Here is a 20,304-nt window from a genome sequence, read left to right as displayed (position 1 = left end):
ATTTGTCAATGTCTAGAGACATTTCTGATGGTCATAACTGGAGGGTGCTCCTGTCATCTAAGAGGTGGAGGTCAGGGATGCTGCAAAGAAGTATTTTACAGGATCCTACAACACACAGACTTCCCACAGTAAAATGATGCCCAAGATGTCAGTGGTGCTGAGGTTGAGTAACCCTGAGTTATGTATTTAAGCAAATTACTAAATAACAAATAGAATATTCTCACTTTTATTGTCTTCTATGCTTTATTTACTACTAATTATTACCAAGTACATATTTCAATATAAAATTATTTGTGTTTTGGATTTTCCTGTTTACTCTGAACTTTTTACATGTAGCTGACTTGAATAAACATCCCAGTTCTTCTTTTGCAGCTTGCAAAGAGATGAAAGCTGACATCATGTTTCTGGTGGACAGTTCTGGAAGTATAGGACCTGAAAACTTCAGCAAAATGAAAATGTTTATGAAAAACCTGGTGAGCAAGTCTCAGATTGGACCAGATCGGGTGCAAATTGGTGTAGTCCAGTTCAGCGACATCAATAAGGAGGAGTTTCAGCTCAACAGATTCATGTCCCAAAGCGACATTTCAAATGCAATAGACCAAATGGCTCACATTGGACAAACCACCCTGACTGGTAGTGCCCTGAGCTTTGTGTCTCAGTACTTCAGCCCCACCAAGGGCGCCCGGCCCAACGTCAGAAAGTTTCTCATCCTTATCACGGATGGTGAAGCTCAGGACATAGTAAAGGAACCAGCGGTAGTGCTTCGGCAAAAAGGTGTAATCATCTATTCTGTGGGAGTGTTTGGCTCCAATGTCACCCAGCTTGAGGAGATCAGCGGGAGGCCTGAGATGGTTTTTTATGTTGAGAATTTTGACATTCTGCAGCGCATTGAAGATGATCTTGTTTTCGGAATATGCAGCCCCCGTGAAGGTAGGCATGGGTATACTCACTAGCAGGACTATCCAAACAACAGATGTCTTTTTTAGCCTCTATTTCTTGAATTTCGTTCTATTTACGTATTGTAAACTTGGTTTAATTGAAATGTTTCTCCTAGTGGCTTTGACCTGTTGAAGTAAACAGACAGTAAGGAAGAATTTTGGTTTACCTAGATCCATTCCCATTTATAGGTAAACAGCACTAGAGCGATGAATCTCCATTTAAGAAAAACGATATCATACAAGATCTTAGATCAGGTTCCCTAGAAGCAGAAGTTAAGTCAGGGGCTCTTTGGAAGTGATTTATTTAGGAGGTATTTTCAGAAGGGTTGTAGGAAACAGGTCAGGGCATGGGTAGGAACTGAACAAGGAAATCACCTTAGCTGGAGTCTAGTTTGACCTGATCCCATGGGGAGCTCCAGACCATGAATTACAGAGCAGGTCCTACTTTGAGGCGAGGGGCTCAGTCTTGTGTGCCCTGTGTCACTGGGCTACGTGTGGGTTGCTGAGGCAGGCCTGGCATTTATCCTCCTGGGCAAGGTGTCTCCTCTTTGACCTACACATCTACTATATATGGTGTTTATGTTTGCAATTTCTAAAGACCAATACTTGCATCAAATGAGATAATGTTTGTGAAAACACTTTGGTAGTTATTAAATTTTATAAAGAAGGAATATAGTAAGAGGACTTGAGCAATGGTTGCTTCAAAGGAAGTAAGGAACCTAGTCCCCACTGTCTTCCCATGAAACTGCAGAGTAATGGAAATGATCAAAAGTAATGGAAATATAGAGTAATGGAAATGATCAAATAAAAGCTCAACACATATAAGGGGCTGATTTATACTGTGACCCTTAGGGCTTGATGACAGAGGCATTCTGAACGTGAAGGACATGGATCTTCATGGAGTTTAAAGGGAAGAGAGGAACATTGTTTGCTTATTCAAATAACAGTTCTGTTCAACTCCCACTGGAAGGTTTGGTGCTCATGATCTGTATTTTGTAGAAAAAGAGTACACCTGGTTTCTATTTCCTGGTAATTTCACCCAGAACAAATATGAACTTTCTGAAGCATTTTGACGCAGTGTAATCTACCCCCACTCCCCTGGGTAATCCAAGCAGGCTTCCCAGGCAGTCAAGACCACGGGGACATAGTTCTTCTACGTAAATTTCCAAGTAGAGCCAGCCTTTCTTGGGAATTTGGTTGATGGCCCTGTACACATGGCCTGCAATTAGTGGGGACAAGTACATTGGCTCTAAGGTTTTTCAACAGCCCTTACATAGCCAGCAAGTGGCTGGCAAAAGAAGAAAATGTGGCAAGCCTCTGCAGGGTGGGTGCTTTCTCACAATTCCGTTTCTCAAGAATGGATGAGTTAATGTTTGGAACATACCTTTCTATGGCCTGTAGAGAGAATGTGCTACATAAGGACTAAATAACAAACCATCTTACAATTCCCCTTCTCCAGAATGGATGAGTTAGTTTTGGAACACTGCACCTTTGGAGGGAACATGCTACACATGGATGAAGAATTAATTGGGTCTTTCCTGCTTTTCTGTTCCATGGTGCTGACCTCAGATTTAAAAAGTTAATAGGAGCATCATGCTAAAACAGCTTAGTTGGACCAAGTGTGAAGTGGGCTTATTTCTATGATGAGACCAAAAAATGAAAATAGATGTTTCAAAAAAGTCAAAAAGTGAGGAAAAAGTAACTTTGAAAAGTCACCCATCAGAGAATCATGAAAAAAATACAGTATTGCAAAATTCATTTTTATTTGGTCATTTCCCCAAGGTTTATATTAAGAATACAAATCTCAAGATCATGGTTAAAAAAAAAAAAAGAAATTTGTATAAATGAAAGCACATGTTGGAGAAACCACTTATACAGGAAAATGTACACAGAATCGACTTAGTCCAAACATTTCAAAATTTTTTATTCCTGACAATCCTATGATTGTCACTTCACCCCATCCCACTCCCTGCAGTGGGACCCCACTGACTCCTTCTTTATCTTTCAAGCTCACCTAAGTGAGTATTAACTATATACTTCCAGCACCAGTGTATGTGTATTATCTCTCTTATCTTTCATATTGAAAATTCTCCTTGGGACAGAAAAAAAAGTACTAGATTTCCAAATCTGAAACAAAGTAATAAGTTAACCAATTCCTAAAGGATCGATTTACTGTATTTCTTCTTATCACTTCCTTGCTTACCTGGACTTAAGGAATCTCAGACACCTTTAATATTTCGGAGGCTATTAGAACTGACATTCTAATGCATAGCATGATCCTCATGGAGAGAAAACACTAGCAATTTATAAAAAGATTGGGGTGTCTCCCATGCTGTCCAAAGCTAATCTCATATGGTTTACCTTTCTCTTCCTCTTTCAGAATGCAAGCGGATTGAAGTTTTAGATGTTGTGTTTGTCATTGATAGCTCTGGCAGCATTGACTATGATGAGTATAATATCATGAAGGATTTTATGATTGACATAGTGAGAAAAGCTGATGTGGGCATGAATCGGGTCCGGTTTGGGGCTCTGAAGTATGCTGATGACCCAGAGGTGCTGTTTTATCTGGATAACTTTGGCACAAAACCGGAGGTAATTTCAGTGCTCCAGAATGACCAAGCCATGGGTGGCAATACTTATACTGCTGAGGCACTGGGCTTCTCGGACCACATGTTCACTGAAGCCCGGGGCAGTCGCCTGAACAAGGGGGTCCCCCAAGTCCTCATTGTGATCACCGACGGGGATTCCCATGATGCTGATAAACTCAATGCCACGGCAAAGGCCTTGCGAGACAAAGGCATTCTTGTCCTGGCTGTGGGTATTGCTGATGCCAATCCCGTGGAACTGTTAGCCATGGCAGGATCAAGCGACAAGTACTTCTTCGTGGAGACTTTTGGAGGTCTGAAGGGAATAATTTCAGATGTGACAGCCAGTGTCTGCAACTCTTCAAAAGTGGGTAAGGTTTGCCAACTAAGTTTTTTCTAATTATTAGAAGAGCAACAAATGAGAGAGAAAGCAAAACAATGGCTCTCAGGAATGAGTTTTCCAGAGAGGAGAGAAGGATTTCTAATTGTTTCATTTTTTTTCTTTTTCTTTTTTTTTTTTTATTATACTTTAGGTTCTAGGGTACATGTGCACAATGTGCAGGTTTGTTACATATGTATACATGTGCCATGTTGGTGTGCTGCACTCATTAACTCATCATTTACATTAGGTATATCTCCTAATGCTACCCCTCCCCCCCTCCCCCCTCCCCACAATAGGACCCGGTGTGTGATGCTCCCCTTCCTGTGTCCAAGTGATGTCATTGTTCAATTCCCACCTATGAGTGAGAACATGCAGCATTTGGTTTTCCGTTCTTGCGACAGTTTGCTGCGAATGATGGCTTCCAGCTACATCTATGTCCCTACAAAGGACACGAACTCATCCTTTTTTATGGCTGCATAGTATTCCATGGTGTATATGTGCCACATTTTCTTAATCCAGTCTGTCACTGATGGACATTTGGGTTGATTCCAAGACTTTGCTAGGACTTTCTATATTATAAAATCTCAGGGTTGGAAAGACCTCAGATATTTCATTCAGACTACTCCCCCAAGAAATATACTTTCTGCAGCATTCCTAATTGCTTCTTCCTAAACTCTTCTAATGATGGGGAATTCATAAGTTGTTTTGTTTTGTTTTGTTTTGTCCTTTTTTTTTTTTTTTTTTTTAAGACAGGGTGTTGCTCTGTCATCCAGGCTGGAGCGCAGTAGCATGATCACGGCTCACTGCAGCCTCAACTTCCAGGACTCAGGTGATCCTCCTGCCTCTGCCTCCCCAAGGAGCTGGGACTACAGATGTGTGCCATGAGGCGTGGCTAATTTTTTTTTTTTTTTTTTTTTTTTTGTAAAGACAGGATTTCACTGTGTTTCCCAGGCTGGTCTCAAACTCCTGGATTCAAGCCATCTGCCCCGCTTGGCCTCCCAAAGTGCTGGGATTACAAGTGTGGGCCACTATACCTAGCTGAATTCACCAGTTTTGAACAGGCTTCATTAGAACACAAATGTGCTTACACATTTTTCCACCCACTAGTTCTTTTTCCTCTTTATGCAAGAAATCAAATTCTCCTCCTAAGAACCAGCTATAATTGCCTGAAGTCTTCTTTCCTTCAGGCCAGAAGTCACCAGTTTCTTTGCTTATTTCAATTATGGCGCAAGGTAATTTAAAATGCGAAGCCCAGTATTAAAAACTCGGTTCCAGCCTCAGAGGTTTCCAGGACAGAGCATAGTGGGACTTCCTTTGCACTGGATGCTGGGCTTGTGTTCTGACAGCTGGAGATTGCATTGTTGCATGTGTGTATGTATTCCTTCCTTCATCATTTTACTTTCAGTTTATAAGTTTGGTTCAGAGAAAGATTGTTCTCTACTTAGTTTCCTGAGTATTTTTCCTAAGATTTATTTTACTAAATATACAAAATGTTTTTACTTAGCTGAATTGCTATTAATTCATGATTCCGATTCCAACATCTAGATACAGTAGTTCTTTTTAAAACTCATCTAACTTCTAAGTTTTCCTAAGCCTTGCCTCCTTAGAATGCAGCTACTATCTTTTTCTTTCACAAAACTAACAAAATTTTTCTAGGTCTTACTGAAAACTGGGACAAATCTCTTCCTTCCTTGTAGCCATTGCCTAAAATTGGATCCATCCTTCACCAGTTCACTGTAGAAATTGACATTGCATTTTCATATTGAAAATTCTCCTTGGGACAGAAAAACAGTACTAGATTTCCAAATCTGAAACAAAGTAATTTAATAAGTTAACCAATTCCTAAAGGATCGATTTACCGTATTTCTTCTTATCTCTTCCTTGTTTACCTGGACTTAAGGAATCTCAGATACCTTTAATATTTCTGAGGCTATGACGAGAACTAAGTTCGGACAGTGGTGAGATCACCGGGGAATTCATGGAAACGACCATGCTTACCAGAAAGCTAAGGAACACGCATGTGCCAAGCATAACTCATTCATTGGCAATGGTGTCTCTCTTGTTTTATATTTGCTATGTTAATATGGGGGAAGCATCTCTATATTGCATTGCTTGTTCAAAAATATTTTTCTCAAGTAGATATTTTTGCCTACATACAGCAGAAAGGGACTGATAACAAGGAAAACTGACTAGATACAGACTAAAAGGCATCCTTTTAAAACCTCTTTTCAATATGCCCTAATGAACTAGAAAAATAATTATTGGCTCAAATGACCAGGGAGGCTAAGTCAATAATACGAACCATCTGCCTTTTTGTTCGAATCCCTAAATGTATGTGTGTTTTGTTTTCTCTTGATGTGCTACTACTGTCACCGGGCTTTCTGGGAGAGCTTAGGCTAGATTGTAGATGAGAACAAGTTTTCCGTAGCACTGGCCCCAGTTCTCTGGCATCTCAGAAAATAAAATGGCCTAAGACCAAATCAACAAGCCAAGAGAAGCATAAAAAGATGTGTGAGTGATTCATGCCTTGTACTGACTTTATGAACTGATCATTTGCCTTTATTTCCTCTCCAATTAATGTGACCACATGCTAGAATAAGTTAAGAAAGCACTTTCAGAAATATTATTTCTATATAGCTGCAATTTTTTTTTTTTTTTTTGGAGATGGAGTCTCTCTCTGTCTCCCAGGCTGAAATGCAGTGGCACGATCTCAGCTCATTGCAAGCTTTGCCTCCCAGGTTCACGCCTCAGCCTCCCTAGTAGCTGGGACCACAGGCACCCACCAGCACGCCCAGCTAATTTTTTGTATTTTTTTTTTAAGTTGAGACTGGGTTTCACCATGTTAGTTAGGATGGTCTCGATCTCCTGACCTTGTGATCCACCCGCCTCGGCCTCCCAAAGTGCTGGGATTATAGGCATGAGCCACCACGCCTGGCCTATAGTTGCAAACATTTAATTTACTCTTGGTGGATTAAGGAAAGAATAACAATCTGGGTTTGCTGTTGTTCCTTCTCTTCTTTGTAGATTGTGAAATTGACAAAGTAGATCTTGTTTTCCTTATGGATGGTTCAACTAGCATTCAGCAAACTGACTTCAAGAAAATGAAGGAATTTCTGGTATCCGTTGTTCAAGACTTTGATGTCAGCCCCAACAGAGTGCGTATAGGAGCGGCCCAGTTTAGTGACGCCTATCGCCCAGAGTTTCCACTGGGAACTTTCATAGGTGCAAAAGAGATATCAATTCAGATTGAAAACATCACGCAGATCTTTGGAAACACACACATCGGTGCCGCACTCAGGAAGGTGGAACATTACTTCAGGCCAGACATGGGCAGCAGGATAAATACAGGTACCCCACAGGTGTTGCTGGTCCTTACAGATGGCCAGTCCCAAGACGAGGTGGCCCAGGCCGCGGAAGCCCTGAGACGCAGAGGTATCGACATCTACTCTGTGGGCATTGGGGATGTGGATGACCAGCAGCTCATGCAGATCACCGGGACTGCAGAGAAAAAACTGACAGTGCACAACTTCGATGAACTGAAGAAGGTCAATAAAAGGATCGTTCGCAACATCTGTACCACAGGGGGTGAAAGCAGTAAGTATTTAGCAAGTTCATATCGATTCCCCACACCATCTTCTCTGACATTTTCTTCAAGCTCCATTGTCATCCCCTGGGGCTAGTGGGAGCATTTAGAGGTGTGCCTCTGGATTTCAAATTGAGCTTTTCGCGGTTATTAAATATTTATCTTGACCTGCGGATTGAGAAACAGGGTGTCTGAAATCCCGTGCCCTTTTTTCTCCCTGTCTCCTGGGTGAGCATGCCTCCTTTGTGAGTGGGAACGCCTGCCTTCCGGTGTGAGGAAAAGGCCATTGTTTGCAATCTGGCTGGTTTCAGAGGTTGAAGAGCATGCCTCAAAGAAAGGAAATATTTGACTGATTTTTTGGTTGCTTGGCAAGAGGGCCTGTAGGGCTGCCAAGAGCTGTGGTACAGGCAGGTAGGAAACCTCCCTAGAGGTTTATATCTTTATTATGAAACTTTACCACAGAAGTTAGTAAATATCTTCTCTACAATGAGTGCATTTTGACACTTTTTTCAACAGATGGAAGTGAAGTGTCTTAAAGGAGAAGTCACTTTTTCTGTTATAAAGGCACCTTATGGGTTGGCTATGATTCAGTATAACTACCCATGGTAAACATTAATCCCAGATTTTCACTCAAAAAAAAAAAAAGTTGCAAGGTCAACTTTAAGAGGCAGCTCTGAAGACAGACAGCCTGACAGCAGATCCCTGCTCTATGGCCATTTTTTTCTGGGACAAGTTGCCTAACTTCTGTAAGTTTAATTTTCTCACCTATGAAATGTGAATGATAGCGGCACCTAGTTCAAAAGAACATGGGGAGGACTAAATGAGAAAATGCATATTTAAACTTCAATAAGCATAACACCTGGGATATAATTATAAAGTGCCTTCATTTTTATCTACCAGTAACCATTAAATTTATGAATGGGAGCCAGCTCTTCCCTTGCCTCTCATCACTTTCAGGAAATAAAAAAGCCTCCTTTTGGTCATTAATATGTCCATCCCAGTAATATTAAAACTTTACATTTTATTCAAGGTTACCCCACATTTCCAGCTTGCTACAGGCTGCCTTGCTGTGAGAGAAGTGGTTGACATTTCACCCAATGTCCCCAGCCTTTCACTGCACTCCTCATCTTCCAGGTGCTGCTCCATCTTACTAACCATAGTTTTGGCCTCTCCAGAAGGAGAAGGTACTAGGAAAGGGGGAACAACTAGAAGGGTACAGGAAAGTTTTTAATCTGTCCCTTATCAGGAATGGGTTTCCTGTGACAATAGCCCATGTCTAAAGCCGGGTCCATTCATAGGTCCCTCAAAAATTTCACCTCCTGCCCCACATCATCACTTCCCCACCAAGCCACCTTTGTCTGAAGATCTCTCCATCACGGTTTTTTTTTTAGGAGGATATGTCTCTATTCCAGAGTGTCTCTTGTGCCTTTTTCAGCCTCTGGGCGTCTGGTGACACCTCCAGCTTTGTTCTGCTGAGGTTTCTCTGCCCCTGCCAGGGGCTTCTTAGATGGGAGATCAGAGGAGCCCACAACAGCTTGCTCTTCCACTCAGCCATATCAGCTCCATGGTCAACAATAACATATCAATTGCCCTAATAAAAACTGGGAATCACAGCCCCCCAGCGTGATTGCCTCTTCTTTGTAGGGAGGGCAATATGCCATCCTGTGTCTCATGCTTTAGAATTTCCAGAATTAGGTTATCTCCAGATTATCTCTGAAATCCCCTCTCTCAGCTTGAAAAGGAAGTCACCCGCTCTTCTTGTGTGTGTGCCTGATGACAGAGCCCACAGCACATCAACAGCTCTCTCCAAACAGACTTTTCCAAACTGCAGTCTGAAACATTTAATAAGACCTGATGTGTGGGTCAAAGGTTAAGAGTTCTGTAGTTGATTTGGGACTACTGACTCTCTAAGTCCTGCTTCACATACTTTGGAATGTATCTGATTACCTCAGCCAAACCTTCCACATTAATTTCTTGTTTCATATGAAATACTCAAGTCCAAGTATTAGGCAGAAAATTATCTCTGAACCATCTAGTTTCTATCTGAGTGCGATGAAAGAAAACCATGTGGAAAGTAAAAAACAGGAGTATGAACTCCAAGTAGTTAATGAGTTATTTTTTAAGGAAATAGTCATGAATGCAAAAAATAAGAAAAATACTCTGTATTAAGATAAACTTGAGGTTATTATTCCAGCAAGGAAGAATGTGAGGCAGGCTGTCAGCTGAGGACTGACGAGGCTGGAATGAACGCCGGTAAAGCTTCAAAGGCATGTACAAATATATTAGGGGATGCCAGTTCTTTTTAAACTGTAAATCCCAAAACAAGGAAATCAGACGATAGCTGAGTACGGCTCAAAGCAAACTGGACTTAAGGCCTGAACACTTGCTCTGCTTCTTATTAAAATATGCATAACTTTGGAGATGTCACTACTATTTCTGAGTCTTAGTTTTCTGGTTTCTTAGTTTTCTGGAATCTCTAAAAGTTCCTCTAGTTGCATACTGTGATTCAACGTATGTGAAAGGGAGGTCAGCCGCATGGAGGTATGAGGGAGGTGACTAAGAATCTTTGTTTTTTGAGCATCTACGAAGGGTCAAACCTGGTGCTCTAAGCACTTTAAATGGACTATCTCACTCAGTTCTCCCAGCATCTTACGTGGTTTGTATTTTTGTTTTCATTCATAAATGTGGAAGCTGGACTTCAAGGGAATATTGGTAGCCTGGTCTAGAAGTCATACAGGAAGTAAGACTAAGCACATTTTGAAACCTAGGCTTGTCTGACCCCCATCTGTTCCTCCCACCACCCCCATCCCTGAGTTTTTTGTTATATTAAGCTGTTTTCTTGCTATTAGTTGTTGTCTAGGTTATCTGATGTTGACATTATAAAGAACTAATATCTAAGTGTTGTGCTTCACCAATTAATAGCTGGAGCTTATTAAGACATCATAGGTTTGTAACTTTAAAATTGTTTCCACAAGCTGATATTCCCTAAGGAAACCGCTTCCTGCTGTCACTTCCAATAGCATAATCTCTTCATAGAACTAGCTATCTGCATGACTTGTTATCACTGGCTAACCAGGAAGTGGTAGTATAAGGTAGTTCAGCATGTGGGCTCCAGAGAAGTCTGGATCTGAATCCCCAGTGTGAGAGACGAGACACAGTGGTAACTGAGATCTTGGGCAAGCTTCTCTGTCACAGCTTCCTCATCTGCAAAATGAAAAAGAGCTTCTACTTATTCTGTGTCTTATGAGGAAAAGTGAGACAGTGAATTGGAAGTACATGGTAAGTGTTCATTGAGAGTTAGCTAATATCATAGCATGTTGCTGAGAGTACCATGAATCGATTTCTTGAATGCAAATTTGTGGAGTAATGGGGTTGGTTCACAGAAGGACAACTTACCAAGAATTCCTTAGTTTAGGGACTTAAATATTTTAGCCACATTTTAGAGCTATATTCAAATTTAATAAATATACACGGTATTTTCTCACCTTTATCCATACTTATTGTCTTGATTTTTCTTTGAGACTGGCTATTCTGTCCACTAGAGGAGACTTGGAGCAATTTTTAGAATGTGGAGGTTCTGTCTATTTTTTAGCATGGAGCCATGATTAGGTAGCAAAGAATCGGGAGCATCTCTCATCCGATATATCTGTCATTATGGATAGATGAATCAAAAGGGAGACTGTGCAAAAGACTAGTCTGATTAGGGTAAGAGATAGCCTCAGGATTTGATTCAAGAGATGTGAAAAATGTAAGGAAAAAAATAGATGTTCATTTCCAACTTTTAATAAGGAGTTATTTTTATGTTCCTGCCTTAACTGGATCTGGGTTCTCTAGAAAACAGACCTTTGAAGCTCTTGAGTTTACATGCCAATACTTTATTGGGAGTGCAGTCCCAGGGAAGCAAGAGTGAATGGAAGGGAAGTGATGCAGGAAAGGAGGGGAAAGTAAATAAAAGGTAGTATGTTACCAAGTTAACAGCTTAAGAAGCGTAACTGGTGCATTGGTCATGCAGAACATCACTAGAGAAGCCCTACAGAACCACCGTGTAGACCAGCCCAGCAGGGGGAATAAAGGAGAGGATTTACCTGCCAGTTCCTTCCCATCTACTGCCTCTTATAAGTCAGAGAGCTAACTTCCCTACACTACTGGGTTGTGTTATCCAGCCCCTTATGGAAACTGCTGGGGAAACCAGAAACAGGTCCCATGGTGCACTACATCTAGGGCGGGAAATGGTGAAGGGGCCAGGGCCTCCCTAAGTTCACATGGGTTGCACACAGGCACCAGAGTCACTGTGGCCATTCTGCAGTGAGCATGGTGGAGGCCGTGTCAAAGCCAGGCTCTCACCTCCGCGGTTAGCAGACTAAGGATGGTGGCAGCTGGGGCTCTTAAGTGGACAAATGTCTATGGCTTGGGGAAGGGAGGAAGCAAATCTAGGAGGTGTATAAACTGAGTCTGTAACAGTCCCTAGCTATACTTTATAGATCATCCTTTCTTTTTTAAATCTAAATTACCACATCTTTCAAAGTCCCAAACAGGTTTATCTCCTATCCCAGCTAATAATTGCCACTTTCCCCTTTAAAGTATTTTCTCAAGAATCTGTCTTCTAGTCTTACAAATGTACCCTAGCTTCTTGACAGTATTTCTTAATACCAAGAATCTGCCATCATCAGCTCCAATTAAGAACTGTCTTTATAAAGTAATAATTAGAATCAGCTTTTGGGCTTGGCAGGAAACAATGAGACTTGTAACTGTCTGGTCCAATTCACTCTTTTCTGTGCTTTTGTATTTTTACTTTGAAGTATATAACCCCCTTATTTGTATAGATAAGAAAATTAATGCCCAGACAGGATAAGAGTTGCCAAAAGTAGTTTGGCAGTGACAGAGTGGTGACCAGCATATGACTGAAACTGAACTTCTGTCTTCCCGCTCACAGACCTGCCCCCCAGGATTCCGCATTGCTATTTGGAGGACTAGTCAAGGGCTCAGCCTACTACTCTTACTTCTTTTGTCACCCTCTGTAGCCATTCCTGCCAATTACCTTCTTAAATATTTTGCTTTTATTGCCCCTTTCTTATTCCTACTGCTGTTATCCTACTTTAATTCTTTATGATTTCTTTGGAAATCCAATTTCAGCCTTCTCCCTAGCTCACTTCCAAAACTCCCTGCCCCCAGTCCTTTGGAGTCACCAGTGGCAGATTCACCTTAAAACACAACCTGTGTCGTGGAAGACTTCAGGACAGGGCTCCTGATTTAAGGGCAGATGTCTCAGTGGAGTTTTTAGGCTGTTGCATGAGAGCCTCTTGCTCAGTGTGGTTTGGTCTCTCTCACTGTACTTAGACACATGGTTACTAATTCTGGACTTGCCCACCAAATTCCATTCCTTCTCTCACATTATTATGGAATCATTTGTCAATTTAAATTAAACACAAGGAACTTGTTTACCTCAATAAGTTTGTACTTTCAGCAATCTAGACAAAAATTTAAAATACACAATGTTTATAGGCAACAGTTCCCAAGGTCACTTGATGTCATTTTGGTATTTCTGCTGGTTGGTTTTTTTCCACACGAGTCTGTTTTCCTTAAAGACATTATCATATCTTGTTTACTACCTGGTTTTCTGCTCAGGTTTAAACAGTTGTCATCAAAGATGAAACTTTCAAGCTCAAGACAGATATGAAAAGACGTTGATGCAAGAGGAATTTTGGAAAGGATATATTCTGCTTTTTTTCTAAATAGTTTATCTTATTTTCTGATTATCTGATTTTCTGATTATCTAAGAAGATATTTCCAATAAAGTAAAATACAGTAAAATAAGATGTCCAGTCTTCCAGATTTTTGATTTACCTTGAATCTCATGATGAAAATTGATTATCAAATAAGATTTTTGTGTTCCCTCAGTCAACTCTCATTAAAAATCAAGTTGCCAACAGTTGTTTTAAAAGTTGAAATTAACGATTTTGGTTTTAAACACTTGCAAATGTCCAGCTGACCAGTGTGTCTGGGAAGTAGTTAGGCATTTGTCTTTACAAGGAATATCTTAAACATTGCTGATCTAAGCAAACCAAATTAAAAACAGCCACTCATTTTATCAAGCAAGCTGTATGTGTTGAGTTTGCTGAAAAGAATTACAGTTTTTAGCCAAGTTAAAAACTATTGAAAGAAGAGTGTTTGAGTCACATGACTTTATTCTCTAACTGCCTTTTAGGACACTCAGCTTAAAATATCAAGCCCTTTCTAGTTTATCCAACTCTTAAGTTTCCCTAGAATTAATAAGAATAAGAGCAAAGCACTTTAATGCAACACCCCTCTAAGTATTTAACCTTAAAATGGCAGTGTCCTTGGCTTCTGGAATGGCTGAGCTCCTGAAAGCGGCACCATCTTTGACATGGTCGAATGTGAATGATTTGGTTACCAGTTTCTTCACTTGTCAGACTTACACCAAGCAAGATTTCAAAGGATCTCCTGAATTTTTTAGTTTTTTTTCTTTTCTCTTCTGAGTAGATGTTAGAAGATGACAAGAGAAATCAGAGGCCCTTTTTAGAACGATAAATCATCAAAACCATTCCTTAGATGAGTCCTTTGTGATTTATTTTTTTCTAAATGACTTTATTCAAATGTTCTTAAATTTCCCTTATAATTATTAAAATTTAATATTTGTCGAATGACCTCAATTGATAAGTAGCATTATATGAATGTTTTATTTTAGACTATTAACATTTCCACAGTGTACTTTGGGGATATTTAAATGATTCTGCATGACTTTTTCAATATCTAAAATAAAATCTTTCAGAACTTCATTATAGAATCAATGGATTTTTTATGACCTGAAAAAATAATAATGTACCCTTACACTTTTACAGATTAGAAAAGAGTTGATGCTTAGCCTCTTCCTTTATTCATTTATGCCTTTCATTGTGTTCTAACTTTATAACTGAAATAGAATTCCAAGTCCCTTGATTCAGACATGGTGTCTGAGTTAAATAAAGGTGTTTGTTGATTTATTAAGACATGCTTTTCCTTTGAATCCTAGACTGTTTCATGGATGTTGTGGTGGGATTTGATGTCTCAACTCAGGAGAAAGGGCAGACTTTGCTTGAAGGTCAGCCTTGGATGGAAACCTACCTTCAAGACATCTTACGTGCCATCAGCTCCCTCAATGGAGTAAGCTGTGAGGTGGGCACAGAGACTCAGGTCAGTGTGGCTTTTCAAGTGACAAATGCCATGGAAAAATATTCTCCCAAGTTTGAGATCTACAGTGAAAACATACTGAATAGCTTGAAGGATATAACAGTTAAAGGACCATCTTTTCTCAATGCAAACCTCTTGGATTCTCTATGGGATACATTTCAGAATAAATCGGCTGCTCGAGGAAAGGTAACATGGATTTATCTTATTTGTTGATCTGTGATTGCAGTGAACCCCTTTTAACTCATTTTTCTTTTTTTGGAATACTTCTTAGGTGGTCCTTTTATTTTCAGATGGATTGGATGATGATGCGGAGAAACTTGAACAAAAATCTGATGAACTTAGAAAAGAAGGTACTGAGTATGGAGGAGGAGTGGGAAGGGAGTGCTTATTAACTTTATAATCTCAGAACTAACTTCTGGCTCTTAAATTTCCAGGCTCTTAAATTTTGAATAACACTGATTTTGACAATCTCCATATTCTGTATGTACTAGGCAGAACAAACGAGCTCTCAGAATATTTTGACATGCACTTTTTTCCTCATGCCTTATATGTATGAAACAGCACTGAATACAAAGTCCTATCCTTTGTATCATATTACTGTATTTCTTCTTCCTTTCCTGGAGAATGTTCCTTTCTCTCTTGCCCCATATTGTCTAATATTGCTACTTCTTTAGTGTCACCAGAAGGGAATAGTATGTTTCTCTTTGACCAGGGAATGAGAGTCAGTTTTCTTCTAACACTTGTAAAGTTCCCAGAGTTGCAAGCATTGTTGGATAAGTTTACTCATGTTTTGGGGCTTTCTAATCAGTTCCTTCCTTCAGACCACAGATGGGCCAACCATGGTGTTTGAGATTTTTAAGCTCTGGCACCAGGCTTTTAGCTTTTGAACCAAAAGCTTCTATTCTGAGTCAGACAAGAACATGTGGATGTTCTTGTTTAGTCAAACAAAGAAGTTCTTGTTTGACTCAGAATAGAAATCCTCTTCTGTAAAAGTGGGTGCAATTTCTGCCCTACCCATATCTCCTTTACTGGGAGATTCATCTATCCTCTAGCTGCTAACAACTCACAGCTTACTCCTTCTCTGAAGAATTGCCCTTGGCCAGTAGAGCCACGTCACCTGGAAGGTTGCTCTCCACCCCATCCTTGGGCAGCAGATTAGGTTACAGAGTTGGACCTTTGCCTCTAAATGACACCAGTGGTGTGGTGCAATTTATGCTCCAGAGCTTCCTGGGATCAGGCTAAATAAAGCTAGACTGCAGCTGCAACATTGTCTTGCTCAGTAACTTCCCCTGCCCTATCCTGTTTTCCTCACTCCCTTTCTTCTGAAAGTGCTTCCACAACAATTTGTTCACCTCCAAATCCTTATCTCAAACTCTGTTTCTAGGGAACCTGACCTAAGGCATTACCTGTCAGGTTAGCTAATAGAGGTTGACAGGACTTTGTGTTTTCTATTTTGTTCTCTCTCTCCCATCTTAAACAAATTGCAAAATTCTCTGAGTTTACTACTAGGGAGTATCAGGGGAACTAGCCCCCAGTATTTCAACATAGGTTCTTTTCTATTTTCCCTAAGTGCTGGCTGGTCTGAGAAATAAAGAGAAAGAGTACAAAAGAGAGAAATTTTACAGCTGGGCCTCTGGGGTGACATTGCATGTTGGCAGGTTCTGTGATGCCCCCTGAACTGCAAAACCAGCAAGTTCTTATTAGGGATTTCAAAAGGGGAGGGGGTACGAATAGGGAGTGGGTCACAGAGATCATATGCTTTTAAGGGCAATAAAAGATCACAAGGGCAGGGAGGCAGAGTGACATCACAAGGCCAGGGCAAAACTAGAATTACTGATGAAGGTCCATGTCCCACTGGGCACACATTGTCATTGATAAACATCTTAACAGGAAACAGGGTTTGAGGGCAGACAACTGGTCTGACTAGAATTCACCAGGCTGGAATTTCCTAATTCTAGCAAGCCTGAGGGCACTGCAGGAGACCAGAGCATATTTCATCCCTTATCTTCAACTGCATAACACAGACACTCCTAGAGTGGCCATTTTAGTGACCCCCTCCACTGGGAATGCAGTCTTTTCCCAGGGCTATTCCTTGCTGATAAAAAGAATTCTGTGATATTTCTCCTATTCGCTTTCTGTAAGAAGAGAAATATGACTCTGTTCTGCCTGGCCCTGCAGGCAGTCAGACCTTATGATTATCTCCCTTGTTTCCTGAAAATCGCTGTTATCCTGTTCTTTTCAAGGTGCCCAGATTTCATATTGTTCAAACACACATGCTTTACAAACAATTTGTGCAGATATCGCAATCATCACAGGGTCCTGAGGCGACATACATCTTCAGCTTACGAAGATGATTGGGATTAAGAGATTAAAGACAGGCATAGGAAATTTTATAAGAGTATTGATTGGGGAAGTGATTAATGTGTGTGAAATCTTCACAATTTATGTTCAGAGATTGCAGCAAAGACAGGTGTAAGAAATTATAAAAGTATTAATTTGGGAAACTAATAAATGTCCATGAAATCTTCACAATTTATGTTCTTCTGCCATGACTTCAGCTGGTCCCTCCATTTGGGGTCCCTGACTTCCTGCAACAAGGGAGTAAGGGTTTTTATTTTATCCCTTATTTACTAAATCTGCCTTGTTTTTATTCTCTCTGGTCTTGGCCTTTGTTCATGAGCTATAATTAAGGCTTTAGTTAAGACTGAAAAAAGATACCAGAGTGCTTAGTTGGGATGGGTAATGTAGTTTTGGTGGTTGCCATTGTTTTGTTTTATTTCAGCTTTTCCTTTGTGGGGAAAATATGTTTCTCTTGCAAACAACAGTAGAGTTTCTTCCAGGAAGTGCTTTGGAATACCCAGAATTCTAAGACCAAACATCTTTCTTCCAATGCCTACTGAAAAACTAGTAAAGGGGTATCAACTTCAGAAGCTATATTTTGAATAATATCCTCAGATATTTAGATTCTTCAAATGGAAGATAGAAATCATGGTAATAACAGTGTTTGAAAAGTGTCTAGTTCTTTGAAAGGGACCATCTTTGACATGGTTGAGTGTGAATTTGGTTACCAGTTTCTTCACCTGTCAGACTTACACCAAGAAAGATCTCAAAGGATCTGAATTTTTAAATTTTGTTTTTTTCTTTAATAAAGAAAAGAAAGTGGCTTTCTGTATGGACAAGAAGTATCTCTCTCACTGGCTTCCCATACTTACACACACAGGACTTCACTTGGTGCTGGGCCCTATGATCTATTCACCTAGGAAAGCTTTCTTAATTTCAGGCCCAAACATCAATATGTGTAAACTATGTAATCATCACTGAACAAGAGGAGACAAGGAAAAAACAATCCTTGATGGTGGACATGGCTTTAAAACTTATGCACGTGGATTGGGGCTTAAATTAATTATTTTTTTAGAATTGAATACCCTAGAATCTACTCAGTGATTCTTTATTCTTCCAAGTTTGAAAATCTTTTCTTTCTTAATTCATTGTTAGAAAATTGAAAACTTTGTATTTAGGATCATATGACTCATTTATTGGATGAGTCTGAAAGAAGATTGGAGTCCCTTGATCCTAAGAAAAGCAGTTATAAATAATAGTTATATGCATATTTCTTGCAAGTCAACAATCCCATGGTTCTTATTTTATCATTTTACATTCTTAAAGTTTTACATTTCCTGGATATTATAAGAAAAATCAGATGAGAGAAGGTTTTTTTTTTCTCTTATAAGTAGATCCATTAGCATGCTTCTCTTGATCACTAAACACCAATTGATGTACAAGCATTTCATATCCCAGACCACTCTACAACCTCTTTTCTCCCCCTCCTCATTCTCATTCTAGAAGAGTGACCAACTGTCCTGATTTGTTTGGAACAAGATGGGAACTTTCAGCACTAGAACCAGGAAAGTCCCAGGAAATGAGAACAAATTGGTGACCCTATTCTTCTTTGGTGGTGGTGGTTCTTTTCTTTCCTTTTTTCTTTTCTTTTTTCTTTTCTTTTCCTTTTCCTTTTCCTTTTCCTGTCTTGTCTTGTCTTGTCTTGTCTTGTCTTGTCTTGTCTTATCTTTTCGACAGAGTCTTGCCTTGTTGACCGGGTTGGAGTGCAGTGGCGCCATCTCAGCTCACTGCAACCTCCGCCTCCCAGGTTCAAGTGATTCTTGTGCATCAGCCTCCCAAGTAGCTGAGATTACAGGCACGTGCCACCACGCCTGGCTAATTTTGTGTATTTTTAGTAGAAACGGGGTTTCACTCTGTTAGCCAGGATGGTCTCTATCTCCTGACCTCATGATCTGCCCACCTCGGCCTCCCAAAGTGCTGGGATTACAGGCGTGAGCCACCACGCTCAGCCTCTTTCTTCCACTGCAGATAACCATTCTGTTTGCCTCTCTTGGAACTTGAACCTCTCCAATATGTCCCTGAAACTTCATTCTCTTGATTTCTGTCTTCATCTACTCATTTCATATAAAATCATATCATATAAACTTATTTAAGAAGGTGTTCTTGACTCTCAGCCAAGTCCTTGATCATTTATCTATTCTGGTTCATTGGTTCCAATTCTCATCAAATAATTCTTTACCCATCAATAATAATGAGAAAAATGTTGCCAGTGGAGTCAGGTTTACGTGAAGCTAAATGTATTTGATTTTAAGACTGCCCTTTATTCCAAGATTCTATCTTTAGCACATTTTTATTGTCAAAATATCCTTTGAATGTAAGCCATGGAATTAGGCTATCTGGGTGAAAAACCTAAAAATACCACTTACAGGGCATCATTTAACCTCTCCAAGCCTGTTTTCTTGTCTGTAAAATAGGACTATGATTATACATACCAATAGAGTTATATTTGAACCTTACAAATAAGATAATGCATGTGAAGCACTTAACCATTTTCCAGGCACACAGTTTCTATCAACAAATGATAGCACTGTTGTTGCTGAATTACCTCCTCCACCATGATGACTGCCACCATTATTTAATGTTCTTACCTAGCAAAATACGTCGTTGGCAACCCTATGTTGGTCCTTAACCAACAGTTTTCTTTGAAATAATTGTATTCATAAAACCCCAAAGCCTCCGAGCCACAGCTCCTGGATAATTGTCTGTCATCTGTTCCTAGTTGCCTGACAATAGGCCTGTTACTCTTTTACTACCTATAGTTCCAACTGGGTTATTGATGTTTTATCAGATGATACAGAACTGTGCTTTTCAAACTTTAATGTGTATACAAATCACCTGGGGATTTTGTTAAAATACAAATTCTGATTCAGTAAGTGTGGGGTGGGGCCTGAGAGTCTATATTTCTGATGAGCCCCCAGGTGATGCCAGTGCTGCTGCTTCAAGGATCCCCCACTGAAAGGCAAAAATGTACAACATGTATTTTCTATTTTTGAGACAGGATTTTGCTCTGTTGCCCAGGTAGGGGTGCCGGGGCACAATCACAGCTCACTGCAGGATCAACCTCCCAGGCTTAAGCGATCCTCCCACCTCAGCCTCCCATGTAGCTGGGACCACAGGCATGTACCACCATGCCCGGCTAATTTTGTAAAATTTTGTAAATTTTTTGTAGAGGTGGAGTTTTGCCATGTTGCCCAGGCTGGACTTTCTTGGTATGTGAATTTCTCTGTA

At 40.2% G+C, this 20,304-nt stretch overlaps 1 protein-coding gene across 1 annotated transcript in view; it reads left to right on the top strand.

The window, feature by feature from the left end:
• COL6A6 (collagen type VI alpha 6 chain) overlaps window positions 1–20,304 on the top strand; it is a 111,235-nt gene that overhangs the window by 7,024 nt on the left and 83,907 nt on the right. The window contains exons 5-9 of the mRNA XM_038002892.2: window positions 373–930; window positions 3,319–3,894; window positions 6,930–7,499; window positions 14,519–14,862; window positions 14,948–15,026. Coding sequence (XP_037858820.2) covers window positions 373–930; window positions 3,319–3,894; window positions 6,930–7,499; window positions 14,519–14,862; window positions 14,948–15,026 — 2,127 coding nt within the window. The remainder of the gene's footprint in view (window positions 1–372; window positions 931–3,318; window positions 3,895–6,929; window positions 7,500–14,518; window positions 14,863–14,947; window positions 15,027–20,304) is intronic.

Source organism: Chlorocebus sabaeus, chromosome 15 (genome assembly GCF_047675955.1).
Source record: "Chlorocebus sabaeus isolate Y175 chromosome 15, mChlSab1.0.hap1, whole genome shotgun sequence".
Taxonomy (NCBI): Eukaryota; Metazoa; Chordata; class Mammalia; order Primates; family Cercopithecidae; genus Chlorocebus; species Chlorocebus sabaeus.
Note: the sequence above shows the minus strand (reverse complement) of the source record. Positions and strands in the feature narration are given on the sequence as shown.